Raw genomic sequence first — 21574 nt, 5'->3', positions numbered from 1 at the left:
CACATACTCAAAGCTTACCAGAGGTCACCCATCAGTCTTATGGGGCCTCAGAAGGCCAAAGTCCTTCCAAGCCCTCCCAGGAAGTATCGGGGCCTTTCCTGGACATAAGGTTCTGTTGATTTGCCAGATCAGAAAGAAGGCCCTGAGTCAGTTTAAACTCAGACTATTTATCTAAAAGTCCTTTCTTTGTGTGCTGGTCTCTGGAGAATCCATTTTGAACTAATATATGTGAGCCTGTCCAGGTCGTGGTATTTCTCTGAAAGTGTTACCACCTGAGTGAATTTGTCTAATCACCTTAGTTCCTGGAGGAGCTATGGTCACCTTATGGAGTTACATAAAGTTCATGGCCCACAATGATCCAGGAGCTTAATACAGTAAGATCTCCCGAAGATATGGCAAGAAGTTGCCATATCTATCACACCATGCTCTTAACTTTGATGCAATTTTTAAGCACACTTAAGTAGCTGTTACTCCTAGAAGGCAGAAAGAGTAAATTAAAATTCTTAAAATGGCTGCAAAGCAAATAATTTATTTTCACTGGATTGGATTTAAGTACCTAATCCTTGACAGCACACTCTGTCATGCCTTGTTAGTCCTATTCATCACTGCTGAGTCCAGGTCACATGTAGGGGATGCTGTGCACATTTCTCAGTGCTATACAAAAGCCTTTGCAGAACTAGAACAAATGATACGCTGGTGCTCAGTGTTGGTGCTCTTGCTCAGTGCACATTTTCCATCAGTTTTGTCTTAGCAGCCTGCAAGATTGAGCCTTTAAAGTACATAGATTATTGAAAGACTTCAGGCCTGATTCTTTGCTGCTTTTCACCCTGAGAATGCAAAGTGAGTGTAAAATGTTACTGTCCTGATGGGTACCATTATACACCCATTTTGCACTAGCATAACTGACTCACAAGGTGCAAGCCAGTGGAGAATCAGGACCACTGACTTTTTTTGTTAAGTTTTAGTATACCTTTGTATATGAGAGAGACGCAGAGCTGGAAAGCTCATCTCACCAACAGAAGTTGGTCCAGTAAAAGGTATTATCTCACCCACTTTGTGTCTCTAACATCCTGGGACTGACATGGCTACAACAACACTGCATATTAAGGAGCAAGGTTAGTGAAGATGGACAAAAACGGCTTAGTTCTAATTCTATTGTGGAAAACAGAGGTTTAAAATGGTTTATAAGCTAAATAGTATGTGAGGTATGGAGTGGTCCCTAGTTTGTCCATTGAAATCAAATCAACAGCAGCTGAAGACATTCAACACCTTGAAGGATTGGACCCTTCAAGCACTGCATGCACTATACCGAGATTCCTCAATTCCCAGTGATAAGACCTTGCAAGATTGGATGCCATATATGTAGTCCTCAGTGTACCCACTGAAGTTAACAACAGTTTTCCCATTGACTTCAGTGTGCACAGGGACGTGCCCTAAATCAGCAAACAAAAACTATAAAATGCATTTGTTCTCACAAACATCATGTAATAAAATCATCTAAATCAATAACATGAATGACCTAATTCTAAAAAAATCTGTGTTTTTCATGCCACTGTTTTACTATCCAACATGAAAACAGAAGTAAAAAACAAACAAAATACCAGAAATAAGTAAAGAATAGTGATAATGAGCAAAAAGATCAGTTGTCACAATTTTTAAAATATCCAAGTTTCCTAGTAGAAATTGTGATAAAAGCTCCACAGGTGAATTATATTTCCACTGTGGGTATGTCTACACTGACAGCAGCAAATTTGCTGCTGTCAGATCGAACTATCCGGATCAAGTGAGCAGAAGTGAAGACCCTCCGCAAAAAGGGTAGTGCTGTGTCGGTGGGTACACATTTTCCATTCGCGCAGTGCAGTGGAGACAGCGCGCTAAAGGGAAGTTACAAAGTAGATGAGAGTTATGCAAGCTATGCAGAGTAGCTTGCGTAACTCCCATTGACTGCTGCTGAATTTCACCGGCAGTATAGACCAGGCCTTAGTCATGTCACTGTTTCATTACATTCCAGTTATTCTGCCAATCATATTGCAATCTTCTTCTTCCAAGACAAGGCAACACTGTGCCAAATTGTAAGAAAACTGATATCTGAATTGTGGCTGTCACAGACTGTACATTTTCTCTTGCTACAGTACTTCAAAGGCGATAAGGATAAGCTCCCTTTAAAGTGGGCAAAATCACACATGAAAACATTGGAATCCAAACTCCATGAAAGACTACATTCACCCTGTGAAGAACATGGGGCTGCTCTGTATTAATGAATGAATACAATATATATTCTGTATGATTGTCTGATTGTTATAAGGGATATTTACTGTGTCAAGTTAATGTATGCAATGTTGTTGTAACCATGTTGATCTCAGGATATTAGAGATACAAGGTAGGTGAGGCAATATCTTTTATTGGACCAATTTCTGTTGGCGAGAGAGACACGGCTACAGCAACACTGCATACAACATGAATGACGACTGGTTTAGACTCATGGGGACTTGGCCTCAAGGGCTGTTTAATTGCGGTGTAGACATTCCAAGGTCTGGGCCCCTCCCACCTTTTTTCCTAGAGCCTGGGCTCCAGCCGGAGCCTAAACATCTTCACCGGAATTCAACAGCCCCTTAGGCTGAACCCCGTGAGCCTCAGTCCCGGGCCAGCTGCAGGTTTATAACTGCAGTGTAGACATACCCAGAGAGACAACCACAGTGCAGTTGGTCTGGTTACTGTGACACATGTGTTATCTACCATTATATAGAACTAGAATTAGCAAATAGATAATGTGTGAAATTAACTATGGTGTATGGGGCAAGCACAAGGTCCGCTGCACAATTTAAATGCTGCTTGGGGCTGCATAGGGAGGGACCATGTCAGGTACAGAGTGGCTGATGAGGGTAAAAACATGGTAACTTTTAGCTGCAACTTTTTATATCTAGATATTGTGTAAACTAGTCTGCTGTAAGGTCTTTGGGGTAGAGGCTATGTGTACAATCCTGACTCCAAGAAGTCACTGTGAGTTTTGGCATTGAATTCAGTGGAGCTAGGATTTCACCCCATGTCCCTCTGTGCATGTACAGCACTTAGTACAACGGGGTCCTGATTGTGATGTGGGTCTCTGAATGCCACTACAGAAGAGAGGAAAAATAATTAGTCTAATTTAAAGACTGCTTATCTTACTATTTTCTGCCCTCCAACATTATGCCAATAGAAGTTAGGACTTGAATGGTGTAAATTAATAAGGATCATGACAGAGCTGAAAAAGCCACATTAAACAGAGCCCCTGTCCTCTGAAAGGGCAAGAATATTGTCCTCATTAGGGACATACCAGATGTGAAATTGGTACTAAACTTGACCTTATCCAATTCTCCTTCCTTCTGTCTTTCTCCCCTTACTGTACATATTAATAAGTGCAGTGAGTTTCCCCCATCATTTGCCTGTAACTTTACATCCTATTGGATCACAGAAATTAGTGCTTGCACGGGACTGATCAAATCAGATTGATTTGGCACATACAAATTCCTGACTTAATCTGATCACGTCAATGACTAAATTAAAGGAGTCAATAACTATGTTATATGAAATATGAAGGGATTGCTGCCTTTCTTTTAGAACATGTTAGCTGCAGTAGAATATGTCCTAGGAGTACATAAATATCTAATGTGGCTAGGTTTCATGCTTCATTAGCATTATGGCCTTATTTGAAATGATAACATAGCTCACCTATCAAACCAAAGGAAAGCCAACATGATAATGTATACAACAGAGAGAAAGGCTCTGTGCTTTTTAATTGATTCACATAAATTGTGAAAAGTAGTAATGTTTGGTTTTCTTACGTCTTCATTAGTTTATAAAATGCTGGCACTGTCTTTTGTACACTTAGGATGAAAGATTTTTTTTTGTTTAAGAAATAGGCAAGGAACTATAAAGATTTGGATAATAAAGATTTTGATTTTCTAAGATGAGATTTTAGATTGTAATATATGGTGAACTCTGAACTTTGGAGCTTCTGAAGTTCTCATATAAAATTGCTGCTCTTAATGTGATGAAAATACATTAAACAACAAACATTATAACCAGGAGCAGTACAAGTTTCCTTGTCACCATTTCTGCACATATATGAGTAAATTTAAAATGCTAAGAGTTCTGAGGTGTTGGATCACCCAAAATTCCTATTGACATCAACAGGAATTACAGGTGTTCAGCCCCTTTGATAATCAGGCCATAAATGCAGTTTCTTTGTTACCCCCTTAAGAACACCTGTAACTGTCATTCACAAATCTGAAAACTTTCAGATTTATGGAAAAGACCCTGCAAAGTCTGTAAAATATGCTACAGGAGGACATGGCAATATTATTGAAAAAAGCCAGATACAGCTTATATTTTATTTACAAAATTTTTCCTGGAACAGATCACTTTCTCCTTGTCTCAAATGCAACTCCTACTGAACTCAATGCAGATATTCTGGTAGATTATTTTTTCCTCAAACTGGAACCTGATCCCAGATTAGGGCTCTGTGGTGCTAATATAACACAAATAAAAGAAAGAATAATGATAGGGCAGCTATTTGTAATTACTACCATTCTCACATTCCAAGGCTATTGCATTTTAGTCAAGCCTACCTCTGTGAGCTGAAGAAGAAACAAAAACAGGAGAAAACGATTTTAACCCAACTGTGTGCCATAAATGGCAGGCTTTGCTGTGCTCTGAGTTAACATAATCCAGGCTCTGAAGGACCAAGAGAAGAGAGACTTGTAAACTGAGGACCCCTCACAGAAAAAGCCATTAGTGGTCCTCCTCTTTTTAAAGTAAGAAAACTAGTTTGTGCGCAGTTGTAGGTTTCTATTGCAGCAGGATGGCCCAGGAAGACAGGCTCTCTCTCAATCAGAGCTGGGTGGAAATTCTTGACCAAAACGTTTTTGGTTTTTTGGACAAAAAATTCAGATTTGGTTTGACTGAATTATTGCATGAATTTCTGTAAAATTTGCCAATTTGTTTCAGTTGGGGGGAAAACTTTAAAAAAATTCACCCCAAAATTGAAACTTATAAAACATAAGACATTGTTATTATATATTATAAGACATTATACATATGACATTTTCAGTTTGAAACATTTTGATTTTTTATTTGAAATGATTTGAGATTTTGAAATTTTTCCAATTAAAAAGCATAAAAAAACTTGCAATCAGAAAAAAAGTTTAGTTTGGGTTTGGAAAAAACATTTTATTAGACTGAAAGTGAATTCTTTTTTTGGTTCACAAAAATTTAAAAAAAAAACAAAAAAACCAAAACCATTTTGGGTCAACCCAAAACAAACAAACAAAAATTCAGAGTGCCTGTAACCCAATTAATTATTCAGACAGATCTACTCTCAAGGAACCAGGCCTCAAACCATTTAGGGATTTATATTGGAAAACAATGTAATTGCGTGCTGTAACTGTTCAAAGTCATTGTGCCTAGAATATTTGCACCATTTAATGATTTTTATCACTCCAAAACATGCTGTGACTGGCTTAAATAATTCAACAATTGTGTGTTTGGTTTTCCTGAAGCTTCTGTTAAATAGTGCTGTAGCCATACTAGGTTGAGAAGTAAAGTGGGTGTGCTGTTTAGGATTGTTGTCATGGTGCATCTTTTATTGTTCATGTATGGGCAATTCCATACGTATATTTGTTTACATTTTGTATGTAATTGTATTTTGTTTTTAATCTTGCGTAGTGCCTAAACATAGGGACAAGCCCTTAAAATATAAATCAATAAATAATATATACAGCTAAGATCCTAAAAATGCTGAGTGATTTTGGGTGTTTCAGTGTTTGGGTGCCCAGCTTGTAATATACCCAACAGGGTCTTGATTTTCAGAAAGTGTTCAGCACAGAGCCTCTGAATACCAGGCCTCTTTAAAGTGTTTCATGCTGGGCATCCAAAAATTGAGGTACCCAAAATTACTTTTGAAAATCTTGACCAACATGTGTAGCTTTTGTTTCTGGTTAAACAGAAATTAAATCTGAGTTTTTCCAAATTCTTGTCTGGGTTATGGGCTACTATGGATATGTATTTCTCATAATATATTCAATTTACATTAGTAGCAGAAAAAAGGATAAAGGATGTAGCTTATTTTATGACAAAAACAACTTTTTATTTGTAAAGCTTAGGAACCACAATAAAGGAATAAATGTTCTATTGAAAGGTGATCAAGTATCAATGGATCCACATACATGATCAATTGAACATGCAGATATAAGACCCAATCCTGAAAATGTATGCATGTCTATTTTCAGGATTGGGCCCATAATCTGAAAGGTAAAGATATAAAAATATATATTGACTTTGAAAGTTTTGGGGGTTTTTTGTCTCAGTGACTCCACATCAGATTTGTTCAGTGTATAAATTCAAAGCAGCAATGGAGATAAACCCAAACACTGGATCCCAACATCCTACAACATTGGGGAAGTTCAGATCTGAATGTGAACTCTGTGGTCCACTTCTAACTGCCCACACTGGAAACTCATCCTAGGATCTGCACATCATACTACTAAGAAAGATTCTGCAATTCGAACTTAGTTGTTAGTTCAGTTGATGATGTAAGAGACAGAAAAGATTCCAGCTCATCTTCACGCAGCTCTATTGCCTCTGCTAACAGGAGTAAAAAGTAGACACCACTAATTTTTGTCAATAAAGTAGATAGATATAACTCAGAATGCTAAATAATATCCCTCTTTTATAGTCAATAACTTTTCTAACCTTAATCACACTTTACCTATGTGCAGATGGCTTTGAAAGACTCTCTTAAAACTCTAATTGGCTTGGAGCCTGGAGAAGCTTCAGGCAGTGTTAATGCAAGATTATAACAAAAAGAAATGTATTTTAGTGTACTTACACAATAACCATACTGCCGCAGAACATAGCTCAAGCACTGATAAAACATAACATTTATTTTTATGTTTACATTGATACAGTTAGCTCTACTCTCAGGGTATGTCTACACTTAAAACGCTGCTGCAGCTGCGCCGCTGTTATTCTTCAATATAGACACTCACTACAGCGATGAGAGGGGTTCTCCCATTGCTGAGGTTAATCCACCTTCTGAGAAGTGGCTGCTAGGCTGATGAACCAATTCTTCTATCAACATAGCACTGTTTTTACCAGGGGTTAGGTCAGCATAGCTATGTCTCTCAGGGATGTGGATTTTTCATACCCCTGAAAGACATAGCTATGCCAATGTAAGGTCCCACTGTAGACCAGCCTATAATCTAATGTGTGCATCTAACTCCCAACTCATAAGCAATGACAGGAGAATAATAAATAGTTTATTTTTAGCCATTTTTATAAATTATTTTAATTTTTGAATTAATTTAGGGCTTGTAAAAATTTATTGTGTTGACAGCACTGTACACCAAAGTTCACAAGACAGGTAGAGCTTGGGTGGTGCCAGGGTAAGCTTCTCCAAAATATCGCATCAATGTGCCTTAATTAACCATCATATGGACAGACCATCTCTAAATAAAATATTTCATCCTCTAGACACATTCAGTCTTTGGGCTTTGCTAAGATGGTCACCAATATGGCCTATTAGTGTTATCTGTGACAGGAGTTATGTGACATAGATATCTGTCCTGTGGGAACTGGTCAATGAGCATCCAGTCATTTCTTGCAGACTACCAAACAGCCATCACATTATCACTTTCAGTCTCTGTTATCTTGAATTAGATTTCATAATTGACTGATCTAAAACTATTGAGCATAAAGGCCATTAAAAATCCCTTGCCATAGCTTAATCCATACCCTTCATTTCTGTCAGAAGTTAGATCTGAGGTTTTTTAAATTCTTGCCTGGGATGTGCACTACTACATTTTTTGTTGGTTTCAGGTTGCAAAAGAGGTGGAGAGACTCTGAGATGTTCCAATTAATCCTGAGGAAGGGTGGCCAGCATGGAGGTGAGTGCATGAGAAGCAAAGCAACGTAACGTGAAGCAGGAAAAGTATGACTGGAGTGAGTAGGGGCATGGCATTTTGAGCAATTGCATTTGATTTTCCCCATGCCTAGGATCCAGAAGACTACTGGCACACACGGGGCTGTGAATGAAGGTTGTACTTTGTGTACTCATGTGACAGCTTGATGTGAAAATCTGATCTCAAACTTAGGTGCGATAAAGAACCACCAACAGAAAGAGAGTTCAGAGTAACATCTGTGAAAGTAATGCACAATAATCCTTCAAAATACTCTTTTTCTCTGATGCCTACAAAAACCATGACAATGGTTGGGCAGGTGGTTTGCTGAGACCACTGCCCAATCATGCTGACCAGCACTGTTTCCTTGTACTCCCCCATATTTGTATCCATAACCATCTGTTGTCTCTTGTCTTATACTTAGGGACTGTCTATGCAGCAAGCTCGGGTGAGAGTCTAGTCATGTTGTAATGTTCCATATGGACATTGCTACAGCAAAGTGAAAGTTCCAGAGACCGCACCCTGGCTTGTCCCGCAGTAATTTTCCATATAGACAAGACCTTAGATTGCAAGTTCTTTGAGGCAGGGACAGTATTTTTGTTCTGTGTTAGTACAACACCAAGCACAACGGAATCCAGTAGGGCTTCCTGATGCTACGACAATACAAATAATAAATGAACAGAATTTGTGTCCCACTATAATTGGTTTATTAAAATAATGCCTTTCCATATAATGTTCAAATAAAGATAATAAAGAAACTGGCACTTTAAGTTTATGTACTTCAAGCAGCTTGTGAAAATTAAAATTCATATAACCATTGGATCTACATTTATTTTAAAAAGTGAATAGTTAGGACTCAGTCCAGATACACACAGTTTATCATTTCATGTGTTTTCCTTTAAGGGCTTCTGTGCTCAATGGATATATTTACACTGCAATGTAAGCCCAAGATTCAAGTTCAGGCTCAAGCCTAACTCCCCTTCAGTCTACATACAAATCATATTAACCCAGGGCTCAGACCCAAAGTCACAGGACCCCACAGTGGTGGAGGTCCAAGCCTGAGTCAAGCTGGGACCCAGGGTTCAGACCCTATTACTTTGCATGGTAGACACAGCTCCACTGGACTTGTGCTGTGGAAATCCAACAAAAGTATCCCACAATCCAACAGGCTTTCTTTGTCTGCTGAACAGTCAAGTTTTCCCACATTAGACCAGGAACAAAGGGTTACAGCGGCCACATTTTGGCAAGACACTAGAAAGTCTGGGATAAGGGTGGTTGGACTTGCGCCTGCATAATGCAGTGTGGATGCTGGAGCCCTAGGCTGGAACCAAGCATTTAACAATTCCTACCCTGTACTTACAAATGTGTCTGCTAACTCAAGTTCTGCTAACACTGGACTTACATTACAGGGTAGGCATAACTAATGTCAGCCTATATGTAAACCTTTCTCAAATGTGCATACACCAAAGTCGTCCCTGCTCAGACCTTCTCTTGCTAGACATGTGAGACACCTTTCATATAAAGGCAGACAGGATTCATGTGTACTAGTTATGCAGATATGAAGCTGCTTACAGGAGTAAGAGATCTGCAAATGAGAAAGAAGATGAGATTTTGGTCTGCTGACTCAGGACTATGTATACTTTGTGCATATTGAGTCATAGAGGTTCACAGACTCTTCCTAGCCAGCACATGTGGAAATGTCATTTCATTAGAATAGGACCTATCACATGGGGACTGCAGAATACTACTGAATAAAAGCTTCACCGTGAACATCTGTCACTGGAATTTTTTAAAAATCATTTCAAATTAAACGTATGATGAAGTAGTAAAATGGCTTTTATTGCAGCCTGGATTTTTATCCAGTATTGCTTGTAGTTACCAATTGTTCAGGGCTCACAAACAAGGCATTGAAACATTTTCTCTTCATGAATGAAGTTTTGTGCAGCCTGCAAACAGCCAAGTCATTTCAAGAAAATGTAGAGAGGGGCAGGGAAAGCTCTGGGATTGCAAATGAAATCTGGGGTTAAAAAAGGATGTTAGGATTGCTTTTAGATACGTTGTTTGTTTTGGCCATGATAGGGAAGGTGGAAGAACTATTTATTTTTTAAATTAAAACTGGCATGAAATTCACAAGATTAATTTATTAGTTTAATCTCCAGTCTGCAAAAGATCATAAAATCAGTGCAGAAATTGATGTTTTTTAAAAGCTTTTGATTATTAATAGTCACACTGACTCATAATTACAACATTTTGATGCAACCCAGTAAGGTAACCTTGCTTTTGGAACAATAAACCTGTCATACAATATTTTCACCAATGATCTGCTTTTTCCTTAAAGGAAGGCGGGGTTACTTGTAAGTATCAAGGCCATAAATAAGAGGGTCCTATGTCAGGGAAATTAGAAGTCAGTTAACATAAGCGTATACTCAGACTGAGCATTAGAGGGCTTTTCAAAACCATCTAAATCTGTTCAAATTGAACTGCACAGAGATTAGGAAGTTTAGATATAAGATCAACCGTACGAGTACATTTTCTTTTAGCTGGCCAGTTGGCTGTGTTTAAGGTAGCATGAATTCTGTACACAGTACCTTGTTGTCTTCAGTGCTGCTTCTTTTGACCCTCAGATTTCAGGAGCTGGTAGAGGCATGCAGCTGTGCCCCTGCACATCCACAGCAGCTAATCTGTGATTCTGCTTTAGGTGAGTCATAACAGCTATACAATTTTAACATTGACGGTAAAAAAGAAATTGTAGCTAAATTAATTGCTGTGCTATTTTTCTGTTACAACTCTCTAGGGGGTTACATTTAATAAAGTAGTTTATTCTCTTAAAGGTTTTCAAAACAAAATGATTGCATGATCTCATTTAAAGAGACAGATATAGAATTTGGTAATTGCTGTTCCCTTTCCCTTGCTTTTTCAATAAATGTTCTGGACTACAAATTGTTGAAACTATTATAGTAAATTATTTAATGCCTTTTCTTTACAAGAACCAGCTTCTATATTAGCTCTCATATTAAAGCAAGGAGGGAGGAATACATTCACTGACAAATCACTACTGCTGAAATTTAATATGTAGAATAAAAGATTATATATCATATGAATAATATATATGCATAATGTATAGAGATACTGTAGGTACAATTGGCTGCCACAGTGTTCTGTAAAAAAAAAAAAAGTTAATGTGTTGAACCTAATTGATTTATGATGTGCTACAATATAAATAGTCAAATGTATTTTTGATCATTTTGGAACAAATAATTTAGCAGGAATCTGATGGCCTTTTAAAATTATCTATAGAAAAACTAGTCACAGAATTCTGTGCTAAATTTCACTGTACACACCTCAGATTACTATGTTTTACACAGTGATCAACATATAGAAAAAAACCTTAATGAGCTCAAAATTAGAAAACATAGGGATAAGAAAATGTGACATTTTGCAGTCTTTTGAATTCATCAATTCAAGCTGTGGATAGTTAGCTTCAATCCAGTTTGAACAGTAAATGAAGAACATGAGTTTCCAAAGTGTCACAAAATTAGCATCTCTATGGGACAGGCAATACCTTCTGCATACTGATTAATTGCTTTTATACACTGACAGAAAATCTTTGTAGCCATGACAAACTCTAAGCTCTGTTTGTGGCCATCAGTTAAATTGTTTTCTAATCTGGTTGTGTTAAGCAATCTTTTTATTAAAGTACCTACACCAAACACTACAGATGGGAAAATGTGAGGTGTGGACAAAAATATCAGTTACTCTTACTGAGGCTTAAAAATTATTTCACTAAATTACTTGTCTGGTGCATTCATAACTTGAGGCAAACAACGCTTCTTTTCAACAATAAAAAAAGTAGAGAAGAAAACTGAAATACTCATTATATGCAGTATTCCTTTAGAACAAGGCAAATTATAAAGTTCAAGTGTTGGAAGTTCCAGAGGGTAGCCGTGTTAGTCTGTTTTTAGCAAAACAGTGAGAGTCCTGTGGTACCTTAAAGACTAATACATTTATTTGGGCATAAGCTTTCGTGGGCAGAAACCCTCATGCATCCAACAAAGTGGGTTTCTGCCCATGAAAGCTTATGCCTAAATAAATGTGTTAGTCTTTAAGGTGCCACAGGACTCTCAAAGTGTTGGAAGGTTTCCCTAAATACATTTTTATAAAAGATAGATGCTGCTGCTCTCTAACTCACTCTCTCTCTATAACTTAGTATTGGAGGCAGAAAATAAAATTACAAAAATAAAATGTACAAGTCCTAACTCACATGAATAGTTCCGCTGAAGTCAACTGGACCATTCACATGAGGGAGAGCTAGACGATGGGGCCATTTGTTTAATATTAATTACATTAAGTGGTATTTATTCATTCTGTAGGAAGGCATAGAGTTATACAGAATAAATGTGTGTATATATATATGTAAATGTAAATATATATATATCATAATTGTTATAAATTTATAGGGCTGGATTCTTTGTTGTCCTATGGCCACATTACACTATGTAGGCAATGCAAAGTGGTCTTAAAGTGAGTGGAGAAGACCAGTGGAGAGCATTCCCCCATATGGGGGAACTCTTTACTGACATAAATCTGGGTGAGGTAGCTCTTCTGCCTCCTCCTACTGCAGCAGTCTTCCCTGCTATCCCACAGCATAAGGGGAATGAGGTGTGTATTGGGGGGTTTCTAGGGGGTGGGGAGGACAAGCAGGGAAGAGGTAGCAGTGTTCTGCTACACCACATCCTCCACTAGTATAAGTTAGGGCTGTCCACCTGCAGCAATAATTTGCGCCAGGGCCAAGCGGGTCTGAATCAGAGAGTTACAACTAGCTGCTTGTGGCCACGTGTCTCTACTCTTGGATGGATTGTAGAATCAGGGCCACAGTATATTTCATCTCCACTGACTAGGGTTGCCAATTTTGGTTGGACGTATTCCTGGAGTTTTCATCACATGACATAATCTTTATTTAAAGATTATTTTTTAATTCCTGGAGACTCCTGGACAATCCTGGAGGTTGGCAAACCTACACACACACTTATGCTTTTTGCCAAAAATCAGCATACGCTAAGTCTCTGTTTCCCCTAAGATGATACATGAAAGCAGGGGTCGGCAATCTGCGGCACTGCTTTGAGCAGCACACGGCACCCTGACTGGAGCCGCGCCGCTCCGTGCTCGCTGCGGATACTGCCGCCGGAATGGGGGCTGCAGACCGCCCCTGCCACGGACACTGCCGCCGGCACTGGGAGAGGGGTGGGGGGTCTGGGAGAACTGGGCATGGCCCTTTGTTAAGGTTGCTGACGCCTGCATTAAAGCTAGATTTTTGTTTGATTTTAACATTTACAGAACTCCAAATATTTTAATAAAAGAATTTAGGCCTTGGTCCTTCATCCACTGATGCCCATGAGAGTTTAATCCTTAACTTCAATGGGAACTGGATTGATTCCTTTTTTGAGAGGATTGTTCAGACTTTAAAACTCTTGCAGTTTTACACCTGAGTTTGCATACAGGTTAACTATCTATTTAAAAGTATTTGGCCACATGCAAAACAGCATATCACAGTTACACAAAGTAAACAAACAATGCAATACTTGCAGTGCAATTCAAAACCTGAAAATTCAGGCAATGCCCTGAGCTGTCTTTTTCATACAGCACAAACTAATAAATGTACTGAAGTAATTGAACTATATTTCAGCTTAAGTTCCTTTTTATAATTCTGTTTTCCTTTCCTCTGAGGTAGTTTGTGATTTGGGGGGAGGGTTAAATCAATAGACTTTACTCCAGCCACTAGCTAAATGTAGGAGGACACCCAAAAACCTCAGCATTCATGTAGGATCCCCAAGAAGAAACAAACAGAGAAATTAATTAAGTCTGGGCCAAGCACTTTTCACTGTGACTTTTGTCCATGTGATTAGTGGTGTGACACTTTGTCTTTTCCTGTCAGAGTGCTTTTGTGGCTTTGGGCTGTCTTTTTCTAAACACCCATAACTACCAAACAGTCTGAATAACTTGGTGAAAATCATACTTTCTGACAAATTTAGAGTGAGAGGCACCCTCTGATCCTGTCACTGACATGTGAGAGGATGGCAAACAGAGAAAGAATGTAAGATGCACCAGTGTTGTGTGTACCAGCAGGGGCAGTGTGATCAGTTAGTGGATTCAGCAAAAGGCTAGTAGCCAGGAACTCATGAGTTCTTCTGCCAGTGACTTTGTTTGTGGCCTTGGCCTAATTACTTAGCCTTTCAGTCTCTCAAGGCCTAATTCTGTAAGGTACTGGACACCAACTATGAGCTGCTGAGTGATTTTACCCCACAATTCACTTCAGTGGGACAACAGGATGCTGAATTGCTTCATCTCCTTGACCAGAGAGCAGCACCTCTCAGAAGAGCTTTTACCTCATTGGGGGTTGTGAGGAATAATGAATTAATAATGCTTGTAAAAACATCCAGTAGTGCTAATTCTTACTACTACTGTATTAATGAAAACTCAAAACCAGTCTATAGTCAAGGTAAACTTCAAGGATTCAGAAATGCCTGGAAAGATTCAGAATGGCTTCTCTTTAGCTAAGCAATAATGTGCAAAATATCCCCATTGTACTCTACGGATTTCTTCAAATGTATGGGACAATGAGAAGCATCAGTTTCATGCTTATACTTAGGAGATTTCTCTGATAAATTCCTGGGGTTAAATCCTGGACTCATTGAAATCAGTGGAAGTTTTGCTGTTGAGGGGGGCCAGGATTTCATCCCATTTTAAATTTATTTTCATATAAAAAACATCAGACTCAATGAACTTCTGTGTACAGAAAGTGTATTTTTGAAATGCTAATGTGTGTATAAAGAGTTAAAATAACTTTTTATAAATACCAACATCCTTAAAACTGTGCTTTATGCCATTCTTGTGATGTACCTTGCTCAGTGAGGCAGCATAAGTAGAGTTAGTTTTTGGTAAACAGCAAGGTAAATAGATAAGTACCCTGCACTGCTACCTATAGAATGTAGGGTTCTCTATCTGTGAAGTTAGCTCGAGTCTTTCTGGGTTAAACATTTTTCTTTATAAAATGGAAACAATATTTTGTATCCGAGAAATTGGACCACACTATCACAGAGATGACAGATATTGGACACAAATTTGTATTCTCAAATTTCATTGATTTAATGAAGAGTCTTTGGCATCTCTCAAACTATAAAGGAAGCCTCACGGCTGAAGCTTAGCAGCATCTTCTGTTAAAATCCTTATTAGTCCACTGAGATCTGGCGATGAAAAAAGTGCCAGACTATACTAAATGATATCACATATAAATAATAATGGGAAACACTGGACTGAACACCATGAAAACAAAGTTTTGAAAGTCAATTCTGCCTAGAGGTGTGCTGAATAGAAATGGCACAAGTAGCTTTCACTAACTTGATGTGAAAATTTTCAACATTCTATTTCTTGTGATTTTGCCATCCCACAAACTTTGCTTTTTGTGCAGTTACTACAAAAATGGTCAGTTTTCTATTTAAATACATTAATTTGTACACTTTCAATGTGGAAAACAGTTCTACTTGAGTTAAAAAATATCAGACCTGTTTTCACTGGATGTAACTTATGGAATTATAGAAATGTAGATCTGGAAGGGACCTCAAGAGGTCATCAAGCCCAGCCCCCACACTGAGGCAGGACCAAGTAAATCTAGACCATTCCTGATAGATATCTAACCTGTTCTGGATTTCACAGCCTCCCTCTGTAACCTGTTCCAGTGCTTAATTATCCTTACAATTAGAAAGATTTTCCTAATATCTAATGTACATCTCCTTTGCTGCAAATTAAGCTGATTGCTTCTTGTGCTACCATCAGTGGGCACGGAGAACTGATCACTATCTTCTTTGTAGCAATCTTTTATATTTGAAGGCTGTTATCATGTCTGCCCATGAGTCTTCTCTTCTCTAGACTAAATATATCCAATTCTTTCAACCATTTTTCATAGCTCACATTTTCTAAACCTTTTATCATTTTATTGCTCTCCTCTGGATTCTCCAACTTCCACATCTTTCTTAAAGTGCCCAGAGCTGCACACAGAACTCCAGCTGCATCCTCACTAGTGCTGAGTAGAGCAGAATAATTACCTCCCTGTTTTACTCAACACCCCTGTCAGAAATATAGGCCAATATTTCAAGTTTGGGGGAAAAATGGGGAAAATGAATTTAAAGTAGATTTTAAATATTGTTAATATACTGTGCACCTCTACTCTACTCTTAATTCACTGCATGGTTTCTAGATACTACAGCTCATATAGATTTCCTGAGAACAGTGTGGATTTGCTTACTAAGGTGCTGATCCTACAAATATTTAAGCCAGGTGAGTAGTCCCTTTCTTCAATAGGATTACTGATGTGGACAAAGTTAAGCATATATGCAAGTGTTTGCAGCTTCAGGACCACAGTATCCACATGAGCTGTAATAGCTACACTATGCAGCAAGATGAAATAAAAATCGAGGTGCCAGGTTTTCCAGCACCACTACTGCTGCTTTGCATTGCTTTGGCAGTCTGCAGCAGCTGTACTGCCAGCTTAACCAGCTACTGGAGCATTTCCCACTACGGGAGAATCCCTGGATCACATAGAGCCACTGTAGTGGCTCATACTTCAGAACCTACAGTCCCCTGATGCTTCCCCCACCAAATCTCCAGTGGGGCCAGAGGCAGACAGGCATAAATTAGAATATTCCAAGGCTATTCTAACTTAGAATAGCAGCTGCAGTTGCATCACTGTAGCACTTCAGTAGACACTATTTATGCCAAATGGAGGGGTCTTGCATAGGTAATCCACCCCCACAAGAGGCGATAGCTAGGTTGCTGTCTATACCAAGGGTTAAGTCAGCTTAACTATGTCACTCAGGCTGTGGATTTTTCACATGCCTGAGCCACATAGCTAGGTCAATTTAACTTTTGTAGACTAGACCTCATGCTCTAGACTGGCCCAGCCTCCAGCTGGACCCTGGATCGAGAGCTATCTTTGTACTCTGCTGAGCACATCTCAGACACAGTCCAGGGCTGAGGCAAGATAACCTAATGCTCTGAATTTTGTGGGTCTTTTAATCAATTCTTTTCCACAGCATGTAGTAATCAACAGTTGCAGAGCATTTATATTTTTGCCCCTCTGCCAAATGGTAGCAGTTGTCATGTTCTTGCGAGTTAGCTTTCCTTTGCAGGAGAAATCCATGACACCAGAATCTGGATATGTTCTTAGTGCAACTTCTTTTATTCACTCTATGTACACCAGTCCTTGAACAAAGGTGGTCACAAACAGCATGTAAGTGATCCCCTCAGTCATACTCCTTCCAAAAATAGAAATACGTTCAAGAAAAACAAATTGTGACAACTACAAAACAATTTGTAACAGCGCCATCTGGTCACTCCTCCCATAACAATATTTTCAAAGCGCTTTGCAAATATTAACTAATGGAGCCTTTCAAAACCAGAGAGATAGGAAAGCATTGTTCACAAATGCAAGATAGGGAAATTGAGGTACAGCAAGTACATTGACTTTCTTAGTCCCCCAGGTCAATGGATGAGACAGGATTAGAATTCAGCCTGATGTTCAAGACACTAATTCACAACTATTCAAAGTACAATATTGGAGCTATATGATCCTTAATACTGATATACTGGTGAAATGCTACATGAGAGATGGTGGTATTATTATTAATGTGCAATTAAATTTATTGAGATTTGGAGACTAAATTCAGTGCGTGTCTAAGGGATTTAAATTACACTCTAGGACTGCAAATCTCAAACCAACCTTAACTATAAAGTAATTACGAGAACCACCATGATACACATTAGTGAATCTTATTCTCGTTATACAATATACTACCAAAATCAGTTGCACAAAGGATGTATTTTCTTATGTGCATGTATACAAAAGGTCTATACAGACTTCATATATCCCTGGTTATTCTTTCCTTTAAGCATGCTTTTATACATGCAAATAATATTTTTGAAACAAAAAAAGGCAATTATGCAAATGCCCTACTTATTTCCAAAGAACTTTTACAAAATCCAAGTACAGCATTGGGCCAAAGCAACAATCATGCTTTCAGTGTTTGGTTTTCTGGCAAGTACTGCACAAGCTACTCCCAGAATAAAGCTCCTATCAGAAAAATGGGCATCAGTAAACACCTTTTTTACAGGTTTTTTTATCCCATAAAATCATACCCGTTCGAACCCCATTAATGGTGCAAATGTCTCATGTATTGCAGTTAAACAGTCATAGTAGTCAATATTAATTTCTTAGTCACTGTTACCCCCATAGCCTCTGAGTATCTCTCAAAATACTAAGAACATAAATTATACTGCAGTGAATTGACTCAGCCAATCTGAGTGTTGAGGTGCTGTACCAGTACTGACACACCCATGACTATACAATCATCCAGTTCCACAACTGGCAGTGCTTGGTGGTCCAATTTGCACTACTGCCTCACGACCTGTAAAGTATGCATGTCTCTGTATTTTGATTAGCTAAAAGTTATTATGAGAGAATCAGAGCAAATAGATTTGCAAAATTACTGTGCTGAAAGCCACAGAAAGGGTTTCTCTTTGTGACAATCTCCTCATGGAGATTCCCCTACAGCATCCTGGTTGGGGCCGTGTAAGATTTGATTCCCCATAGTAAAGCCTGCAAGCCCTGCCTTAAAATGTGGTGAATCTACCCTTATTCGTAGGAGAGTAGATCTTTAGCCCTGGCACCAACTCTAGCCTTTGCAGCCTGCACCAGGTCCCCCTGGCAGCATGGCTCCAATTGAGTCAGGCTGCCAGGATTCTCCTCACCTTCTTGGGACCATTTAAATTAGGAGGGGGGCTCTTCAACAAAGATAACTGGGACTGTATTGCTTTCCAGGTAAGTTTTGTGTGGACAGCAATAAGTATCCACATCTAGCCTTACCATTGGGTACCCACTCCTCTCCATGAACCATCTGGTCAAAACCATGTCTCCCTGCACTGACCCTAGGTGGGAAAGGGGGGGGGGAGATGGATGTGGTTGGCAGGTGCATAAATGCTACTTCTGTGTGCAAGATGGTAGGTTTCCTGCACATGTAGATCTAGGGAGGTTCATATCTGATTCATAATTATTATACAAATCTCCCATTCTGATTAGCTCTCAATCCCTATGTTCTGAGTAGATACTGCTTTCAGAACTCGTCATTCCTCGTGTCCACAAATATGGAGCCTAATCCTGCTACTTGATCCTTCCTTGCACAGATAGTGTCACTGACCTCAAAAGGTCACTTGATCTGCAGGATCAAGCCACAGATGGTTCAGGCTCTTAGATACAAACAAACATTTTGAGTACATACTGCCTAAAAATTCCTCTGAATTCAGTTTTGGTGGCCAATTTCTTAACTCACTTTTCAGCTCAGAAAAGCAAAGTTGTGAACATTTCATAGCACCAACACCAGCATGCAATATGCAGAGAAAGAACATCGGAAATAATTTCCTATCTACTAGAGACAGTATCCTTTAGAAACCAGACATTCAAATATGCAAATCTCAGAGCTCCATCGGGAAAAATACAATATATTTTATTTCATTTGTTCTTACAAGTCACAATTATAAAATGAGATGGCATCACTAATCAACATATAAAAAAGAGAAATTGAAGCAGAAATGTACTCATTGAGCTCAACAAGCATTGAGTTCAGGTTGCACCTATTTCAACTGCAAAATATTTAGTTTTAGTATCATAGTTGCATCATGTAGTAAAATCAAATATGAGAAGGAACTAGCTGGTTCACAGATTTAAAATTAACTCAGTAGAGTGACTCTTATTATTAGGTATGTTTTAAATGTAGGGGGATAGGAAAAATTCAAGAAACCAGTTATATTTGTAAACGCAGCACATATTGCAGTATTATGGAACTATAAATCATGATTTATCTAAACATTCTACACAGTGTGGAAAGCAGAATGCAAGCATAAAAATTTAAGGACTAAACTTATATAAAACATAAGATATATGAGGTATCAGCAAATTCTTGAACCTACTAGACCCTGATTTAAATTCTTATCTTGTTTGCCCTATAAAAGATGGTGTTTCTCCATATCCATAGCTGTTCCTGGATTCCAAAGGAAGGTGTGTGTAGTTATGAATGGAAATCTATAATAAATATATATGTTGTATAGAGTTAAGAGTATTAAGGCAATGTTATTCTTCAGCTGAAATTGGACAGATGTTCATCACTGGTATTTGTGGCTTGTGAAACAGAGAAATATTTCTTTAACATCAGTAGCAGCTGTAAAAACATTGCAGAAAAATAAAACTGACCTTGAAAAACATTAGGAAGTTATTTTTTCTATAATATTTATTTAAGTTAAAATAAAAGTACTGTACTCATCTGCTTTTTAAAAAATCAAAATCTTTCCCTCTTCCATTTGAAAGTTTATAAAAATGTAGATTTAAAGCCTTGATCCACAGAACTTTTATTTATTCTGCTATCTACAAAAAATTAATTTTGTGTAATTGTCTGGTTTAACTTGGGGTCAGACTTGGTAGTTTCTCCTATCCACTCTAAAAACACAAGTACACAAGAAACCCCTAAGTTAAACACACACCTGAAAGTTGTACAGCAAGACTGCATATTAGAGCTCCAGAGAGGAAAAGTGCGTTAGACTCAAATTAAGACTCTAATTAAAACATTGTAACTTTCCAAAAATGATTTAAAACATTTTCTAACAACATGTGTGCAAAATACTAGCATAGTAAAAAAATGAAAGTGTTATATAAAGCAATTAGAACAGCCACACTGTGAATTACCTTTGGCATTGGCTATATTGAACTAGAACATATCAATATGTTTCTATAATAAGATGACTGTTTGGTATACAACACTTATTACTGGTCAAAAGGTCCTTGTATAAAAAAATGAATGGAGCTGTTGCTTTATTCTAATTATAGATTGTAACAGAAAGATCTTTTGTAATACCAGTGTAAATCTGTAATGGCTGGCATCATTGGTGCCTTCGACTGGTCAGCATGCCAAATCTGTTCACTATCTTGTTTCTCTGCTGCAGCTACAGTCTACAGAAACTTATACTACAAATCCTTCCCTGACCTCAAGGGGTACAGGCCTCTCTGTGGGGCTAGATCCTGGGTCTCTCTCTCTCTCTCTAATGCCACAAGTTTGTGGTTCAAATTGGTGATTGTGGCTTCCACTGGTTTGAGACCCTGAATTCCTTACATATTGGTTCCTATCTGTCAGACCCAAATAAAAGCTCTTCTGAGCTCCTTCACTGACTCTGATATTTGAGATGTACAGCCCTCACCCATTTTAGTTCATTCCTTTCTGATCAATCTGTCCATGTTTTCTTAGTGATGCTGTATTTCGGGTCCATCTTAGGTTTAGAGTTAACTTTCACAGTAGAATTTTCACATGGTTTGAGCCCTGCTAGTGTTTTGAAGTCCCTCTCTTTTTAAACTGCATTTGGAATACCCAGAATCCAGATGATACATTTTCACTTCTGAGGATTTCATTTGAAAATGCAATATAATAGTCACTGAATGCTAGCCAGTCCAGTTCCAAGCCCTCCTGGATATAGTATCAAGCAACTGTATGTGCCTATATTATCTTCAAGAGGCTGCCTTCCAAAGGATAAAAATCTATCTGTTACTA

The 21574-nt window shown here is 38.3% G+C and overlaps 2 protein-coding genes across 3 annotated transcripts in view; one reads left to right on the top strand and one right to left on the bottom strand.

Moving 5' to 3' along the window:
* Nucleotides 1-21574, bottom strand: part of SYN2 (synapsin II) — a 347358-nt gene that overhangs the window by 83364 nt on the left and 242420 nt on the right. The window lies entirely within an intron of this gene.
* The window catches only part of TIMP4 (TIMP metallopeptidase inhibitor 4), a 36157-nt gene continuing 24950 nt past the window's right edge, over nt 10368-21574 (top strand). Inside the window, exon 1 of the mRNA XM_067543757.1 lies at nt 10368-10632. Within this exon, the coding sequence (XP_067399858.1) occupies nt 10503-10632 (130 nt within the window). The 5' untranslated portion in view covers nt 10368-10502. The remainder of the gene's footprint in view (nt 10633-21574) is intronic.

The sequence above is a fragment of the Emydura macquarii genome, unplaced genomic scaffold (genome assembly GCF_026122565.2).
Source record: "Emydura macquarii macquarii isolate MOO-44397 ecotype Brisbane River unplaced genomic scaffold, CSIRO-AGI_Emac_v2 contig_968, whole genome shotgun sequence".
Classification (NCBI taxonomy): Eukaryota; Metazoa; Chordata; order Testudines; family Chelidae; genus Emydura; species Emydura macquarii.
The sequence above is the reverse complement of the archived record's forward strand: the minus strand, read 5'-3'. Positions and strand labels throughout refer to the sequence as shown.